The sequence below is a fragment of the Babylonia areolata genome, chromosome 16, assembly GCF_041734735.1.
Source record: "Babylonia areolata isolate BAREFJ2019XMU chromosome 16, ASM4173473v1, whole genome shotgun sequence".
NCBI classification, from domain to species: Eukaryota; Metazoa; Mollusca; class Gastropoda; order Neogastropoda; family Buccinidae; genus Babylonia; species Babylonia areolata.
Window position 1 is genome coordinate 15,030,744 of NC_134891.1, and position 16,489 is coordinate 15,047,232.

General features: G+C 46.6%; 1 protein-coding gene across 1 annotated transcript in view; it reads right to left on the reverse strand.

Moving 5' to 3' along the window:
• The window catches only part of LOC143291189 (transmembrane 9 superfamily member 1-like), a 145,078-nt gene that overhangs the window by 33,581 nt on the left and 95,008 nt on the right, over positions 1-16,489 (reverse strand). The window contains exons 9-13 of the mRNA XM_076600916.1: positions 12,221-12,371; positions 3,709-3,834; positions 2,114-2,206; positions 1,601-1,711; positions 986-1,148 (exon numbers count right to left, since the gene is read on the reverse strand). Coding sequence (XP_076457031.1) covers positions 986-1,148; positions 1,601-1,711; positions 2,114-2,206; positions 3,709-3,834; positions 12,221-12,371 — 644 coding nt within the window. The remainder of the gene's footprint in view (positions 1-985; positions 1,149-1,600; positions 1,712-2,113; positions 2,207-3,708; positions 3,835-12,220; positions 12,372-16,489) is intronic.

A 16,489-nucleotide genomic window follows, 5' to 3' on the forward strand; every position in this document is an offset into this window, starting at 1 on the left:
AATATATTTGTTTCAGATGTTAACACTTCCTGGTAGAAGAAGAACAGACCCACCCCTACCCTATCATCATTGCATTTGAGTCCTACACATGTGCATGCATGACCTTACCTTAATTAAAACTCACAAGGCAGCTGCTGCTATCCACAAAGCACATAAGGTTTCCACAGGTGACACACATTACACTGGTTTTTTAATTCTTTCTTTAACTCTGCATAACATTTAATAATTTTTTTTTTATACATTTCTTCTCTCTCTCTCTCTCTCTCTCTCTCTTTTTCTGGAATGTTTAGTGAATACAATTTTATCAGATGCTTCTGGAACTTTTTCATTTTGACCCAGACTTGCTAGCTGTCTAACCACTTGAAGTCTACAGTAAAGTCTAAGTGACCAAATCTATTGTGTCTCTGTAATTTTGGAATGTCTGGGTAATTTTTTTCTCCTAAAATTTTGAAATAAAAACATTTACTTGTGCAATGTCAATGAAATAAAAGAAAAAGAGAGTTTTCCACCATTTGTTTCGTTTGTGTAATGCATTCTATTTGTTAACTGATCACTTTTGTCCATCCCACCCATATTTTCATTGTCTTTGACTAGTTGTGGCAGTCTGATACTGATTTTTCTAAACTTCACTGGAACTTTTGATCTACAATGAACACAGCCAGATCTATTCGCTGTGCGAATTGCTGACAGAAATGAAACACTTTTGTTGTCTCTCCATTGTCTCAGTACGGAAGAGTTGCACCCATGATTTTTCCTTTTCTTGGCAAATTTGTCAGTTTCTTTACTTTCAGTTCTGGATGCTCACCCATACTTTAGTGAAATAAAGACAAACACTAGCTCCTTCCATTTTTACACACACATATAGTACACACACTTAAGTTTAGTTTACATACACCTTCCACTTACTAAGTCACATTCACAACACACTTATGACCCAAGCAGGTCAGAGTGGTACACACTTGTTTCCAACATATATCTGCCTCACCTGAACGGCAAAAATCCTCCAACGACACAATGCGCATAACTGGAGCGATACAGGGGAACAGAAGGGATTTCACGTTGTATGTTCTTGGTGCGACAGGGGGCGTCAAAGCCTGTGGCCCAGTTCTTGCCAAATATACCGCCAATCACAGTCAAGGGGTAACCAACTGGAATTAAAACATTGCTGTTTTTTGCGATTTGTTTCTTTTCAAAGTATTGTGGGAAAGGACCATTTGTATTTTAAAGGACACATTATCATATAGGAACAAGAATGGATACTCTAGCTGTGGCTCATTCTGTACAGAATACTGCTTTTGTAATTTCTTATTTGTGTTGCTGCATCGCACGTCTGTGTGAAAGAGAGGGGGAATGAGGGTGCATGTAAGTGTACATGTGCCTGCATAATTATGTGTGTATCTTGAACAGAGAAGACACTTTTACAATTCCTTTGAAAACAGGCTGTGGCCCAACCAATGATTATAGTCCAGGTGACCATGAAGGTCATAAGACATCAAATCTCAGTCACAGATGGACATGGTGACAGGTAAGACTGAAAGAAAAGAAAAGAAAAGAAAAAAAACAACCCACTGAGAGACTGGAGAATGACAGAGCCACTTACTGAACATCCAAAGAGCCATCAGCATCACAACAGTAGTCCATGGCAGGGCCTGCGTGGCCCCATATCCCCATGCCACTGAGTTCACCACGGCCCACACCAGGAAAAAGGGACCTGCAAATGACACATTTCCTCAGACTCACTCCAATACATCACCATTATCACACCAGGAAAAAGGGACCAGCCCATGTAAATGTAGTACTGTTTTTATCATTTTAAATTTGGGTTGTAAACATTTCTTAGAGGTCTAAAATCATAACACTATCTTAAATTGCAGGCCATTTTGTTGAGATCATCTAAACATAACAGTCACTTCCAACAGTTTACCAAGATTGTCTGAAAACAGCAGAATAAGATGCTTAATATCAACCATATCAGAACACTGATAAATGTAAAATATATTCAATCAAACTGAACTAAAACTATGTCACATGTAATTTTCAACAAATGCAGTTAAGGTTAGTGTTAATATCCATGAGAAATCTACGGACATAACAGAGCAGATGAGTGCATTACCAGCAAATAGGAAGGAGGTGAGGTTGATGTTCCATACCCAAGTATCTCCTCCCATCTTTCGGTACATGTTGGCTGCCACATAGCCGCTGATACCTGACACACACATACACATACATACACACCATGGAATCTATCATGTCACATCCACACCAGTTCAACAATCATACTGATACACATGTGATCATAAAATACTTATAATGAATGTGTGTGTGTGAGTGTGCGTGTGCATGCGCGTGCAAGTACTTGTTCTTTTTCAAAGATAATGTTAATTGACATCCACCTTTAATTCCAAAAGATTTTGCAAAGTGCCAGAAAGAGACAAAGACACTCATTAACCTTTCACAAGCCAACAGTGATAGGAGTCGCCAAACAGTACCTATGATAGGAGTCGCCAAACAGTACCTATCTCCAGCAGCCAGCAGTGACAGCTGGCTACCAGCTTAAGGTGTTTGAATTTTGTGACTGTATTATACACTTTCTGACAGCCTTGATACCCAATTAGTCACGCATCTGGTTTCAGAACGAGGCTTCAGCCATTTGCTTTTCATCTGGTTGATTCTGCTGGAGTTTTCTTCTCAAGTTTTATCAAGTTTTTATGGTGTGAATTTTGGACACAAGTCAAAAAGGCACATTCGCAGTTCAAGGAGATTTCAGAATTCTTCTGGCGATGAATTTGCAACTTTTTTTTGCCAGAATATATTCGACAAATGGATGACTATGGTAATGTGAATGTGGAGTCCTTGGACAGTTAGATAATGGTGACGAAAATCGTCTGCCGAGTGAATATTTTCATGACTGGCTGGTTGGGTTTTCCAAATCCCGCGTGCTGCAATAGTCCATGAAAATTTATCGGATACTGATTATTTTTTTCTCTTTTTACTGCCAATGTGGTTGATCTACTTGCCATAGAAACAAAACAGATAATAAAATATGCTAGGCAGGAGAAACAAAAACTGCCAAACACATATTGTGTTTGCATTTGACGTGATATAGACCAGGCTCAAATTAAAGCTTTTCTCAATTTTTGTGTCTTCTTTTGATTGGCCTTACAAAACTGTCATTTTTTGATCCATTGATTGAAAAGCAAAGGTTCTGAAGTGTCATGTCTTGAGTACCCATACCACACTTCAAGAATAAGGTAGAAAAAACAACATGCACCTCCCAGCTCAAACTTACAAGTAAACACTGGTACAGTTTGTTGTTTGTATATTATCAGAATTTCACTTATTTCATTTTTACCACTCACATATTAAACTATAAAGCATGTAAACTATTTCTGCATGATCTTCAATGTTTATCATAACCACATACAAAATTTCACATCAATGCTTTTGTTCAAATGGGAGTTACAGGTGTTGTATGCAGGTAGCTGCATGCTCAAAGCCAGTCACAGAAAATCTGGCTGCAGTGGAAACAGTGCTGGAAAAAATGCAGTGTACTGAAGTTTAAATATTTTCCACTGATGTTTGGAGGGGGAAACAAATCTGAAATTCAATGAGTAACCTCTGTTTATTATGTGAGAAAAATATATACACAAAAAATCACTGAAATATGACCAAACAAATTAAAATATATATAAACACTGACACACTTACAAGAGGTGAAGGCGTAGAGAACAATAGCAGCAGAGTTGATAGCACCATGACGATGTACGTTAAACATCCCAAGCAGAGCCATCATCAAGATGCCTGTGGCCAGTGCCAGAAACTGTGATCCCACGCCTGCAATAATGGCCAGCCTGTGAGCTTTTTCATTGTAGCTGAAATATCAATCGTTTTTTTAATGGCAAAATATATTTTTGTGTTTTGAAAAATCATTATCATGATTCTCTTGAACTGCTCTCTCAAACCACCATAAACACCATTTTAACAACCTAAATATTAAGCGGCTGACAGAAAAATAAACAACAAGGAACCTTCAAACATTTCTGACTTACAGAACAAGTGTAGACGGATAAATAGGCTTGAAAATATTTTTGTAACTCAAAGGCTGCAGTAATTGTAGGAATGCACACTCTGAAAATAAAATGCAATAAAATATTTTTAAAAAGCTTGGGGATGAATCTGTTTTTTTTGTTGTTCTTAATATGCCAAGAACCTGGGCTCCATTGCTACTGGACATCTCTCTTCCCTTTTATAATGATTTTGTCTATTATTACACCAAAACTTGAACATCTGTTTTATCTGCTATGACTAATATTTTCAACCATAACAATATATACAATAAGAGACAAAGCTGAATTCCATTTATCTAATATGAGAAGTTTGTATCATATTCCTGTTTGGTAAAATATACTTACCATGTCAAACTGATGCAAACCAGGCCTTTCTGTTTGCTCCCCTTGGCCAATAATTTCACGGCAACTCAGTGATAAGGCGTCTTGCCATTAGACTGCCATCTGCTAGCCAATGAAACGCCATTCCCGGCCGAAACTAATTAATCATTCCAATGGCTAGCAAAGAAACACCCCAAGTGAAGCACAGAAAGAACTGTATGGACCGTCTGTCTGGTTTGACATGGTGAGTATATTCAACCAAACTGGGAGTATGGTGAGTATATTCAACCAAACTGTGAGTATATTACAAACTCCTCATTTTGGTGTCACACACTGTACCATGTCAAACTGATGCAGAATTCAAAGCAAAAGGAGGGCAGCGCCTACTGGTTCATATGGGAAGCCCTTATAACATTGACAGCTGAGTTAGCCACGACAAAAGAAACCCCTAGGAACCATCTGCTGTGAGCATAAAGACTTCCCTGAGGTGGAAATTGATGAAGGGAATCTCTGAACGGCAGAAGGCTACCTCCAAATCCTGGCAAAGAGGCACAGAATGCTGAAAGGTGGCCGGAGTGGCAATAGCAGACATGTTTACCTTGTATTTGTGTTTGGTGTGTTCATATAAAAAAAAAAAAGGTGTACTCTTCCTCAAAATAGTGTACCAAGCAAACATATCTGAAACTGCAATCCTGTAACTTCCACAATACAACTGTGTTCTTTATGCATTACAGATTTCACATTGTTATTATCACTGGTTTGCCTGCTTCATCCATTCAGTCCCTTCAGCGCATACAAAACTCGGCTGCCCGACTCGCCCTAAGAAAAGATCTGAGTACATCACTCCTCTTTTGCAACATCTCCACTGGCTCCCTGTCTCACACAGAATAAAGTACAAGATCAGCACTCTATGTTATAAATGTATTCACAAATATGCCCCTTCCTATCTCTGTGGCTGCCTTCACCTCTACACTCCATCTCGCTCTCTACAATCTGCTTTGGATTCACTCTGTTTACGCATACCCAGATTCAAACACTTGACTGTTGGCCGCCTTCTTTCTCTGTCTCTGGACTTCGTAATTGAAATGAACTTCCTCTTTGACTTTGTCAGGTCTCCACACTCGGCTCTTTCAAGCCTGGCCTTAAAACCCACCTCTTCCCAAAATATCCTCCCTTCCCTGCCTCTTCCTTGTCTTCAGTTTTTTTGGTTTAAAAAAAATTTTTTTTATAAAGTTTTAGAGTTATGCATGCGTTTGAATAACTGGTGCTAAAGCGCTTTGATTTGTCTCTGCACAAGATTCAGCGCTATATAAATATAATAATAATAATTCGTACTATCTGTTTCAGCTTAGCCCAGCTGACCATCCACGGCCAACTCAAAACTGTGATCTTATTTTAAACTCTCCTGAAAACAGCAACATGCACAGTTAAAAAAAAAAGAAAAGCATGCATTTGCACTGTGAGACAGTGACAGATCCAAGTACAATTCGTTTAGGTGGGCTCAACAGTTACAGTTTCTCACTTGCCAATAGGGCAACTCTGCTGAAAATTCACTTACCAGGATGACCACACCAGGATGGGTTTTGTTCACAGAGAGAGAGAGAATGTGTGTGTGTGTATGTGTGTGTGTGTGTGTGTGTGTGTGTGTGTATGTATGTGTGTGCGTGCGCGCATGTGTCACTGTATGTGTGAATATGTTTCAGGCGTTCACATTGTGTGTGTGTGTGTGTGTGTGTGTGTGTGAAATAAAAGAGGATGGTGAAGGAACAGTTCCAGAGAGTGAAAGTGGTGCAGACAGCTGTTCCATCTACATGGAGGTTGCTTAGCAATGGGGCTTTGATTTCATTTGTGTTGGTCCCCTAAAAAAAAAAAAAGTGGACTTTGACCTCCACTCTGCCTCCACCCTATCTGCCACTCAGACCATGTAAATGGAGGGGAGGGAAGGGGGGGGGGGAGGAGGAGAAGCAAGTTTTCGATGAGGGAGGTGGTGTCTGGAGGAGGGGAGCAAGAGAAAGTGGGTGAGAGGGAAGCATGAGTGAGAGGAGGTGAAGGAATGAGTAGAGGGGAGGACTGTGGATGTCATGTTTTGTGTTGGTTTTGTTTTGATTCAACAGAAAGGCTGTTTCCTTTTTGATCTACCCACAGGACCTTAACACAGAGATGCAAGAAGAGCGAGAGAGACAGAGGTGAAAGAGCGTGAGAGAAAAAGAGGGAGACTGAGTGAGAGAGACAGACAGACAGATCACAGTTGAAGCACCGGAGGGGAAGGAGGGTAGTGAGGGGACAGCACGGTGTGAGGTGGAGGTGTGAGGTGGAGGCGGAAGAAGAGTGGGGGTGGGGGAAGATGGGCACTGCCATCCATGTAGGTTGCCCTCTTGGACTGACTACAGACATGCCTTGTTGGCTATCATGTTAACACCTACAGGCAGGCGCTGGCGGAAGCAAGCAGCGTCAAAACTCTGCTTCCTTGTTGTGGACCAGAACTCTGGGTGGCCAAAACAATTTCTTTCTTTCCTCAAAGTCATACTTAAATCTATTTTCACTTACAGGTGTACTCAAAGTCAAAATGTTGTACAAAATTACGCCAAAATCGTACCGGTAAACAGGTTTGCAATAGCGCGTGCCCACTGAGCTCTCAGAATTCAGCAGCAAAGGAACTGAAATGCCTTAGGTTCTGATCTGTAGGCATTCCAACCCAGCTTTCCAACCATCTAGGGTGGGATCAGGAAGTAAGAAAAAGCATAAGCAGTCAGCTTGCTCCAGTCCAGAGAAAAAGCATTTGCTGCCCAAGCTTCCGCGTCTGAAACCAGTGTGACAGAAATCAGGGGTTTTCTGTTGACCGTGTGGTAAAGAGAACCACCCTCTGCAGAGACCCTAAACACCACACAAGGGTGTCCTTGTGTAGGGTCCACTTCAAGTGCACAATGCTTTTGAACCTGAGAGCACCTGCTCAGGTTGGTACTACCCACTATTTGTCTTGCTGAGAGCTCAATGCCCTCAATGCCCTTCTAGGGGGGGAGATAAGCCATTGCTGAAGTCATTCCAAGGAACCAATCAACACTGGGCTAAACCCTCTGAGACCAGCGTAGTCTCTGTGCACCTTGAAATGAACATTTTAACCCCCTGACCAACCGTCATGGACCGCATTGCAAATGTCATCCCTAATAAGTCGGGGGACTGACTTAGGGAGCAAGCCAATTTTCCTGTTGTGTGCACAAATCCAGAATTCTGGACGTGTGAATTGTACACATGGACTGTGACTGTGCCAAGTAGAGTCAGTTGTGTAGGTACATACGTAGATGTATTGAACTCTTATCTGATCCTGGATACCCATGTCAGCCCCACCTTCAGCAAAGGACAGGGGGCAACAGAATAACCAAAGTGGAGGGCAGAGAACTGGATTACCCTGTCCCTCTAAATGAACATCAGTTACCGACAGGATGCCGGACGAATGAGGATTTGGAAACACACATCCTGCAGGATGAAAGCGGTAGCACATCACCCTGCTGAATGGTCTCTTGAATGTGTTCCTGTGTGTCCATAACACTTTGGCCCTGGAACAGGAACTGCTGAGGGGGACAAATCCAGGATTGGTTGCCACCCTCTCCGGACCTTTGGAATCACAATCAGGTGGCCTTAAAACCCAGGACCCCAGTTTGCTCCTCTACCCTGGGTACATCAGAAGGAGAGTGGGTCTTAGAGGAGGGGGAATCTTCCGCCCAAAACAGCATGCACCCCAATTCTAGCCCCAACATAATCCAGTCGAGTCCCACCTCGCGCCACTGTTGTGTGTGGGAGAGAATACCTACTTGCTGGGGCTGGAGGATCTAAATTGTGTCCGAGTCCAGGGGACAAAGACTCAACAGGGAGTGCTGCTGGGTGGGAAGTCCCTCGGGATGTTAGAGAGATGGATGACGGTGCCTCTTCTGGCAAGCACGGAGTTGAGGTGGGGGCTGGTAGTAGCATCTACCTTAGCTGTCAGACCCGCAGCCACTCTGTCGCCAAATGTAGTCAGCGTTGGATGGCTTTAGAGTTAATGAGGTTCAGGAGAAGACAACTCCAAACCTTACAGGAGCCCACGCACTTCCCACACATGACTGGCCCTGTTGAGAAAAGTGTCAATGAAGGCGTACACTGAGGAAACGTGTAGCAGGCCTATTTGTCCTCCTCAGCCAAACGTCTTGTAAGAAAGGGTGGCCGAGGTAGGGAAAGGAAGGCATTGTGGAACAAGCCCCGTCCTGCCCACTGGGCGTCACACCAAAGAGACTGGGTGAACAGGGGTGTATAAGGACCCAAGCGCATCCCTGGAAGAGTCCTTTTCATTTGTTTTTTATTCTCTGTCTGTTAATGTACTTCCTCAGGGGAGACAGGCCCCAGGGACAGACAAGGACTCCATACTGGACAGGGGGAGAGAAAAATTACCCCTGGCCATGCAGGCGGGCTTAATCAACCACTCCTGCGTCGTCTGTGGGACCTTATGGCAAGTAGTGATCCTGGAGGTGGCACTGTGCTGCCAAATAAGGGTTAATGGTGACAGTGTGGTGTGAAGGGCAGATTTGGAGGGCTGATGGAGGACTGACCCATGCAGGGAGGGTCAGTTCCAGTGCTACCTGGTCCAAACTGGGTTCAGCCTGATCACAAGGTGAACATGGACTCAACCTGTCACCCAGGAGAGGGGAGGAATAACCGTCTCTATTCTCCCTCTCTTCACTCAGAGAACAGCAGTTCAAAATTAACCTCCCAGTCTATTTTGGGCAGGGCTTCCCTCACACCTGGACACACCCAAGAGGGTCTGCATATTTGGGTGTGCCGCCCAGTGGGAAGAAGAGTTGGCCGATCAAAAGGCTGGTATGGTGTCCGACTAGAAACTCTGGACCATAGGTTCAGCAATGCCTACGATGGTTGTGCCAGTCTTATCACTTTACGCCTTCTGAGATGTTTCGGAAGGGACCCATGCATGCTTGGAGGGCATGAACAGCCAGTAATCTCACCAACCTTGGTGGGGTGACCCTAAAGTGGTCAGTCCCTGGACACCGTGTAAGTGGACCCCAAGGGAAAGGTGCAGGTGATCGTGGAAGCTGCCCTGACCTAAGATTGGGCATTCACAGCCAACCCCTTGGTGTGTTCCGCCCGGTAAGAGGTGCGCAGCAGAGTCCAGGATGGAGAGGATGTGGGGTTCTCCCCAGACCTCGTAGCAGCCAAGCGTGCACCCCTATATGCATTTGCATATGGTTGGAAAAAGAGAAATCACCCATGGGGGTCAGTGACCACATGAGACCCTCCCCAAGGGTCCCTGCAAGGGAGAAAGTGGCCCAGTTGGAGTGAGGTCCGGTCCAACTTAGGTGTTGGGTCCGCAGGCAGACAAATAAGTAGACAGGCCGGAGCCACCCGACATGTGCGCTGTTGCCTGACATACAGGCAAGGGTCCCGCGTGCAATATTCCCTCCAATGGTAATACAGGTGCCCAAAAGGGAGGTGCTGACAGGTGCAGAGGTAGCCTTAACCCAAAAAGTGCCTGGTCCCTCCATGCTGGGCTGCGACCGACTGTCACCGAGTCCTGGTGGAGAAAAATACTGGGGGCAAAGCTGTGCTGAGCTGAGATCCGTGGGGCTGGTCCCCTACTAAGCCCAAAGCGTCCCAGGAGTGAAAGCACCCTGTCATCTCTCAAGGGGCAGCAGAAATTCTTGGCTTCCGTGAGTTGATACAGGTCCGGGAGGTGCAAGTACCCATAAGGGAGGTGCTGCTGAAAGTGGATGTAGTCATGCTTGAGGAATACTCAGTCCCTCCACAGTGCTGGGCTAAAATCAGGGTGGAGAGAGGGCCTAGCCCTCCGCTGAGCCCAGTGTGGCCCCAGGGCGAACCCCCCTAGGGATATCAACCCATGGGTGCCAGCCAGAGGTGCCACGCTGGAGAGTGAGGGTACCAAGGTCCTCACGTTAACACCTATCTCCCGACAGAACCTGCGACTAAGGGAGGGGAAACTGCAAGTTTCTCCTGCCTGGGTAGGCTGACCCAGAGGTACTATGTCTGGAGCGGGATGCACTGGTGATCATAAAAGTCACCTTGACCGACACCAGCTTGGCCCCTCCAGCTGATGCGGTGTTCATCCCCAGTAGAACACCAAATGTATAGGTAAGGGATGCTGGGCTGAGTCCGGAGAGGATAGGACCTAGGGTCATCCCTGGCCCTCCTGGCAGCCCAGAGTGTGTGCTGGGGCACACCCCCATATGGGTAAAACAGGGGGATCTACCCGTGAGTGCCAACCATCCTGTGAACCCATCCCCAAGACCCACTGGCATATGGACCTCCAGGAAGGAAGAAAAAGAAAGAAAAAACTTGACTAGGTCAGCGGGAAGTCCAGTAATCTGTCTCTACCTGGGTGTCAGACCGCCAGCAAACCAGCAGCTGACAGCCCGGGACCACCTGACACGTGTGTGCATCCCCCCTGCAGGGGAGACCAGTTGGATAATGGCATCACCTGACAAGCAGGTGAGGGTCATGCACCCAGAATCCCCTCCTGTAGAGATACTGGGGTGACCTGACCTGGGGTAGCACAGAAATGCCCCCCCCCCCTTCCCCCCAGCCCCCCTCCCCGAGGCCATAGCTCTTTCCCCCCACTGAGGGAGGTAGGAGAGTGGACTCGGCATGAGTGGGAGGGAAGGAGAGAGAGAGAGAGCAGTGCCAACACTGAGCCTCTCCTTGAACACAGAATAGAGGGCTGAACCACACCCCCTTGTGACGGCATGTTTGGCGTATTAGATTATCAGTAAGATATATATATATATATATATATATATATATATCTTCTTTTTTAAGGCTGTCTAAACAGAAACAGTAGGGGCACATCCCTGAACAAAACCACCCTCCACTTGGGTTAACTTGGTGCCAGGCCCAAACTCAGATCCCCCACAGTCCTCTTACTGACTGTGTTAGGAGTTTGAGCTATCCTCCCTCAATGCGTCTAAAAGACACACTGGCCCAATCGCAACCAGAGACCCCGTGGGTCCTAGGACCTGAGACAGTCTCCCAAAAGAGCATTATCCAAACCTCACGGGTTTGACAATCGCCGGAATGGTTAGCAATGCTCCACAATGGGGTCAAGTTATTTCCAAGTATTGTGGTGAGTCCGTAAGAACACGATAGGAACAAAGAAATGTCAGGAAAGGTTGGCAACGGCTGTATACATAAAAGGTTGGCAAATCGATAATGTCTCTTATCTGAAAATGGTGGCCATTGTGAATGATTTAATTAGCTCCTGCCAGGAATGGCGTTTCATTGGCTAAAACACAGTGGTCTAAAGGCAAGACGTCTTCTTACTGAGTTGCCAAAAAAGTTTTGGCCGAGAAGAGCAAACAGATAGGCCTGGTTGGCATCAGTTTGATATGGTACAGTACATGATACCAAACAGTACATTTTAATTGCCTGGCATATAGTTAGCAGTATATCTTTGCAATCAAAATTATTCAATGATATTCTCATCACTGTGTACTTGCTATCACAGTCACATAGTCTAACATTTAGCAAATAAATGTCTTCTTTTTTTCTTTTTCTTTTTTTTCTAATGAGCTCAAGGCACACTACTGTGACTAAGACAGACAGTAATTTTTATACTAAACCAGTTTCAGTGGTTAAATTGTCCACACATTTCATTTCATGTGCACATGTCCGGACACAATGATCTGTATTGTCAAAGCATGAAATTTTCTCTGCTGGAGTTTTACTGACAATGAATTATCACCTCTCCTACATGTGTTGGAAATTCAAGAGTCTAACAACTCAGTACCAAACTGCAAATAGTTTAGGCAGTAAACAAGCTCTCCAATCTAACTCACCCAAGATGGCACAGAAGAGGTTTTTGAAAGGCGGGAACCTGAAGACATCAGTTTGGATTATTTTCCAGCCATTGTCGTCCTGCTCCAGGTCTTCCCCATCATCGTCTTCCCCAAGGTTGTAGCGGGCAAAGTCACTCTTCAGAACTCGTGTCTGAAAGAGAAACGAAGTCAAGAAATATTGCATTCATCTCAACTGCATAACACTGAACAGGTGTGGTTGTAACTTATAAGTATAACATAAAATCCAGAAATTGAGCTGTTTGCATTTTCAAACTAAACAATTTCCACAGAAATGTTGAAAACCATTAAACTGGGTGGGGTGGGGTTTGAGAACTTATTTCTTTGGGTTCACCTCCACTGACAGAACTTTTAACACTGGTTTGATGACAAAACTTTTTTCCTTAATCAAAAAAACACAATATATATACAAATAATATGAATTCAGAATGTTTTTGATCACCAGCAGGTATAAAGACTCAGGAAACGTGTGAGTTAACATCAAATCTGAGATTAACTGAAAACCTGGTTTTGTTTGGATGTGGTGGGAACATCAAAACTGATGTGGTATTTGATTTTATTATTCTGGTAGCTAAATCCTACATTTATAAGTGTAAACGGGATAACAGTCAGCCTGACTTGAATATATTTTGAATACTACTTACCTATAGATACAAAATAGAAAAGCACATAACAAGTATAAATTTTAGACTAAATGAATTCTCTGCCAACTGGTGTTATTACAAAAACCTGTTCACTGAAAACCCCTGACTCCATTTCCTTTTTGGATACTTTTATTTAGCAAAAAGAAGCAGTGCCCAACAAATGGTATGTATTTGCACTATTGTTTCATGATAACTTGACATAATTAATAGGAAATTTTCTATCTAAAATTACGTTTAAATAACATACTTACCGTGACCCAACTAGTGCAGACTCCGGCAGGGGTCTGACATTCCTGTCCTGTGCAAACTACTATCCGCCTATGCGGAGAAAATGAGAGAACTACGGCCGATAACCTCCCGGAAGTAGGTAACGTCCCCTTTGTCCCCCTGGTTATCGCCCTCTTTTGACGGCAATATGCCATCAGCAGCGCAGCGAGCAGGGAGAACAGGAAGCGGGGAGGCCGGGAGGGTCTTAAATTTGGGTCACGGTAAGTATGTTATTTAAACGTAATTTTAGATAGAAAATTTCCTTTTAATCACACATACTTAACCGTGACCCAACTAGTGCAGAATAGCGCGACAAGGTGGCGGGCTAGCCTGTTCTACTGTCTATGTGCTGCGATAGCCTGCTGTGCAACTACCACAGAAGCGATGCCTCTTGAGCCATCATCCCGCAGGCGTGCGACGTCTCTCAGGTAGAAGTCGATGAAGGTGGCAGGATTTTTCCAGTAGGCGGCATCTAAGATGTCTTGTAGCCGTATTGAGTGCGCCAGGGCAAGAGAGGAGGACCACGCTCTGACTTCATGCGCTCTGGCTGAGGAGGCATCGAGTCTCAAACCTACGTCTGCATATGCACCTTTGATCGCATTGACTATCCATCGAGACAGCGACGTTTTGCTAATGTCACGTGGATGGTCTAGGTTCCAGCTAATGAAGAGGCGTCGCTTGGACGCTCGGAAAGGACGCGACCTTTTGAGGTATATGCGCAGGGCCCTGACCGGGCAGAGGAATCTATCCTCGTCATCATGGGCTAGAATGGAAGAGAGCGGTTTGATGAAAAGAATGGGAGAGGGTGTATCGGGAGTCTGATTTTTGGCAAGAAATTCAGGGAGGAACCTAAGTGAGATAGATCCGTCCGGCTCAAAGGCTATATCCTGTGTGACGCCACTGAGGGCATGGACCTCACTACAACGTCTGCCTGAGGCGAGTGAGACGAGAAAGAGTGTCTTCATTGAGAGTAGCTTGAAGGGAGCTATAGCAAGGGGTTCGAAGGGTGCCTTGCGGAGGTATTGTAGTACCAGAAACAGGTCCCAAGAAGGGGACCGAGGGGATGTACGTGTGTGGCTGAGGGAAGCCCCTCGGACTAATGCCCTAAGCAGGGGGTCATCTGAGAAAGAGGGTCCGCCTAGTTGCCGAAGAGTGGAGCTGATTGCAGCGCGATGGACGCGTACTGCAGAGGCGGAGAGGCCTTTGGAGGAGGAGAGGAAAGCGAGAAAGTTGGCGAGGTCCATGTTGGATGGGTGTGTGGGATTGACTGAGTGGGTAGAGCACCAGGAGAGCCAGCGATTCCAGTGTGCAGAGTAAACGCCTTGAGTGCCTTTGCGATGTGACCTGCATACGAGGTCGGCTGTGTCATCAGAGGCGCCTAGTGCTGACAGAGATTCCCGCACAGTAGCCAGGCATGTAGGTTGAGAACCTCTGGGTTTCCGTGGGGAATGCCTGAGCGGGGCTGAACTAGGGAGTGTCTGCCGATGTGAAGGCGGAGTGGGGGGACGTGAGTGAGGTGGAGAAGGTCGGGAAACCACGGCTGTGCTGGCCAGTGGGGTGCGATGAGAATCAGGACGGCACTCTCCAGCCTTGCCTTTCTGAGGACTTTTCCCATGATTGGCAGTGGGGGGAAGGCGTACCCCGAAAGGTTGGACCAGCTGATCGACAGGGCGTCCACGGCCCAGGCCTGCGGGTCTGGGACTGGGGAGACGTATGTGGGGATGCGGAAGTTGAACCTTGTGGCGAAGAGATCCACATGTGGTTTGTGCCAATGGTCCCAGATCGGCTGAAGTGTTGAGTGTGACAGGGTCCACTCCGTCTGAAGCACTGTGTGGGATCTGCTGAGGTAATCTGCTAGAATGTTGAGCTTGCCTGGGACATGTCGTGCTGTCAGGTGGATGTTGTGCTCCTGACACCAGAGGAGGACTGTCTCCGCATGCAGGGACAGCTGGTGAGAGTGAGCTCCCCCCTGTTTGTTCAGATAACATGCTACCGTCGTGTTGTCTGTGCATAGCAAGATCGACCTGCGCGAAACGTGGGGGAGGAAGTGCTGGAGGGCAAGGGAGACCGCCTCCAGTTCCAGTTTGTTGATGTGCCATGATTGCTGCTGTGGGGACCAAGTCCCCGACGCTGTGTGGTTCTCCATGTGGGCACCCCAGCCCATGTTGGAGGCATCTGTGTATAGTTCTGCATCTGGAGTTGGGTTCGAGATGGGAACCCCGGCGTTGAGCCATTGCATGTCCATCCAGCGCTGGGTCGACTGTGAGAACCATGTGCCTAGAGGAATCTGGGTGTCCCACGTCTGAGAAGACTGGGACCACCTGTTCTGGAAGTGGCGCTGAAATGGGCGTTTGTGTAGTCTGCCCAAGGGGACCAGTGCAGCAAGAGACTCCATGAAGCCCAGTAGAGAGGCAAGCTCCCTGGCTGACGCCGAGGCTGCCTGTGATAGATGAGAAAGGAGGCTGTGTAGCCTGTGGAGGCGAGGCATGGCCGGACGTATGGTCATTGATACCGAATCGATCGCCATACCCAGGAATTCGAACTGTTGAGAGGGCTCCAGTTCCGATTTGTCTGTGTTCATCAGAAAGCCCAGTGCTTGGCACTGGGTCCTGACGAGGTTGAGGTGATGCTGGCAGAGGGCCTTGCTCTCTGCGAGGATCAACCAGTCGTCTAGGTAGACCCTCAGGCGTATGCCCTTGCTCCTGAGGGCCAAACATAGTTCCCTGACCACTCTGGTGAAGACCCACGGGGCTGGAGCCAGGCCGAATGGAAGGGCTCTGAACTGGAAGGACTTGCCTTCCCATGAGAAGCGGAGCCACTTGCGGTCCCTGGGGTGAACGAGGATATGGAAGTAAGCGTCTGTGAGGTCTATGGAGACTGCCCAGTCGCCTTGTCTGATGGAGTCCCTGATTGACGCAGGTGATTCCATGCGGAATGATTTGTGCTGGAGATATCTGTTTAGGGGCGAAAGGTCTAGGACTGGCCGCCATCCGCCGGATGTTTTGGGAACGACGAAAATGCGGCCGAAGAAGCCCGGGGAGAGAGGAGGAGCTTCTTCTATGGCCTCTTTGTGGAGAAGAGAGAGTATTTCGTCCCGCAGGGCTGAGCAGGCTGTGTCGCCCTGTGGGGGGGGGAAGGGAGGAGGAGAGAGAGTGAGAGGTGCCTTGGAGGAGAGCCAAGGCAGGCGGAACCCCGACCCTATCACCCGGAGGACCCACTCGCATGCTGGGAGAGACAGCCACGCTGGCATGTGCCTGGACAGGCTTCCTGCTGGCTGTTGGTGCGTGAGTGGCGGGTGAAGGGCGGGGGCAAGTCATTGGGGGTGGGCCGGAGTGGAGTT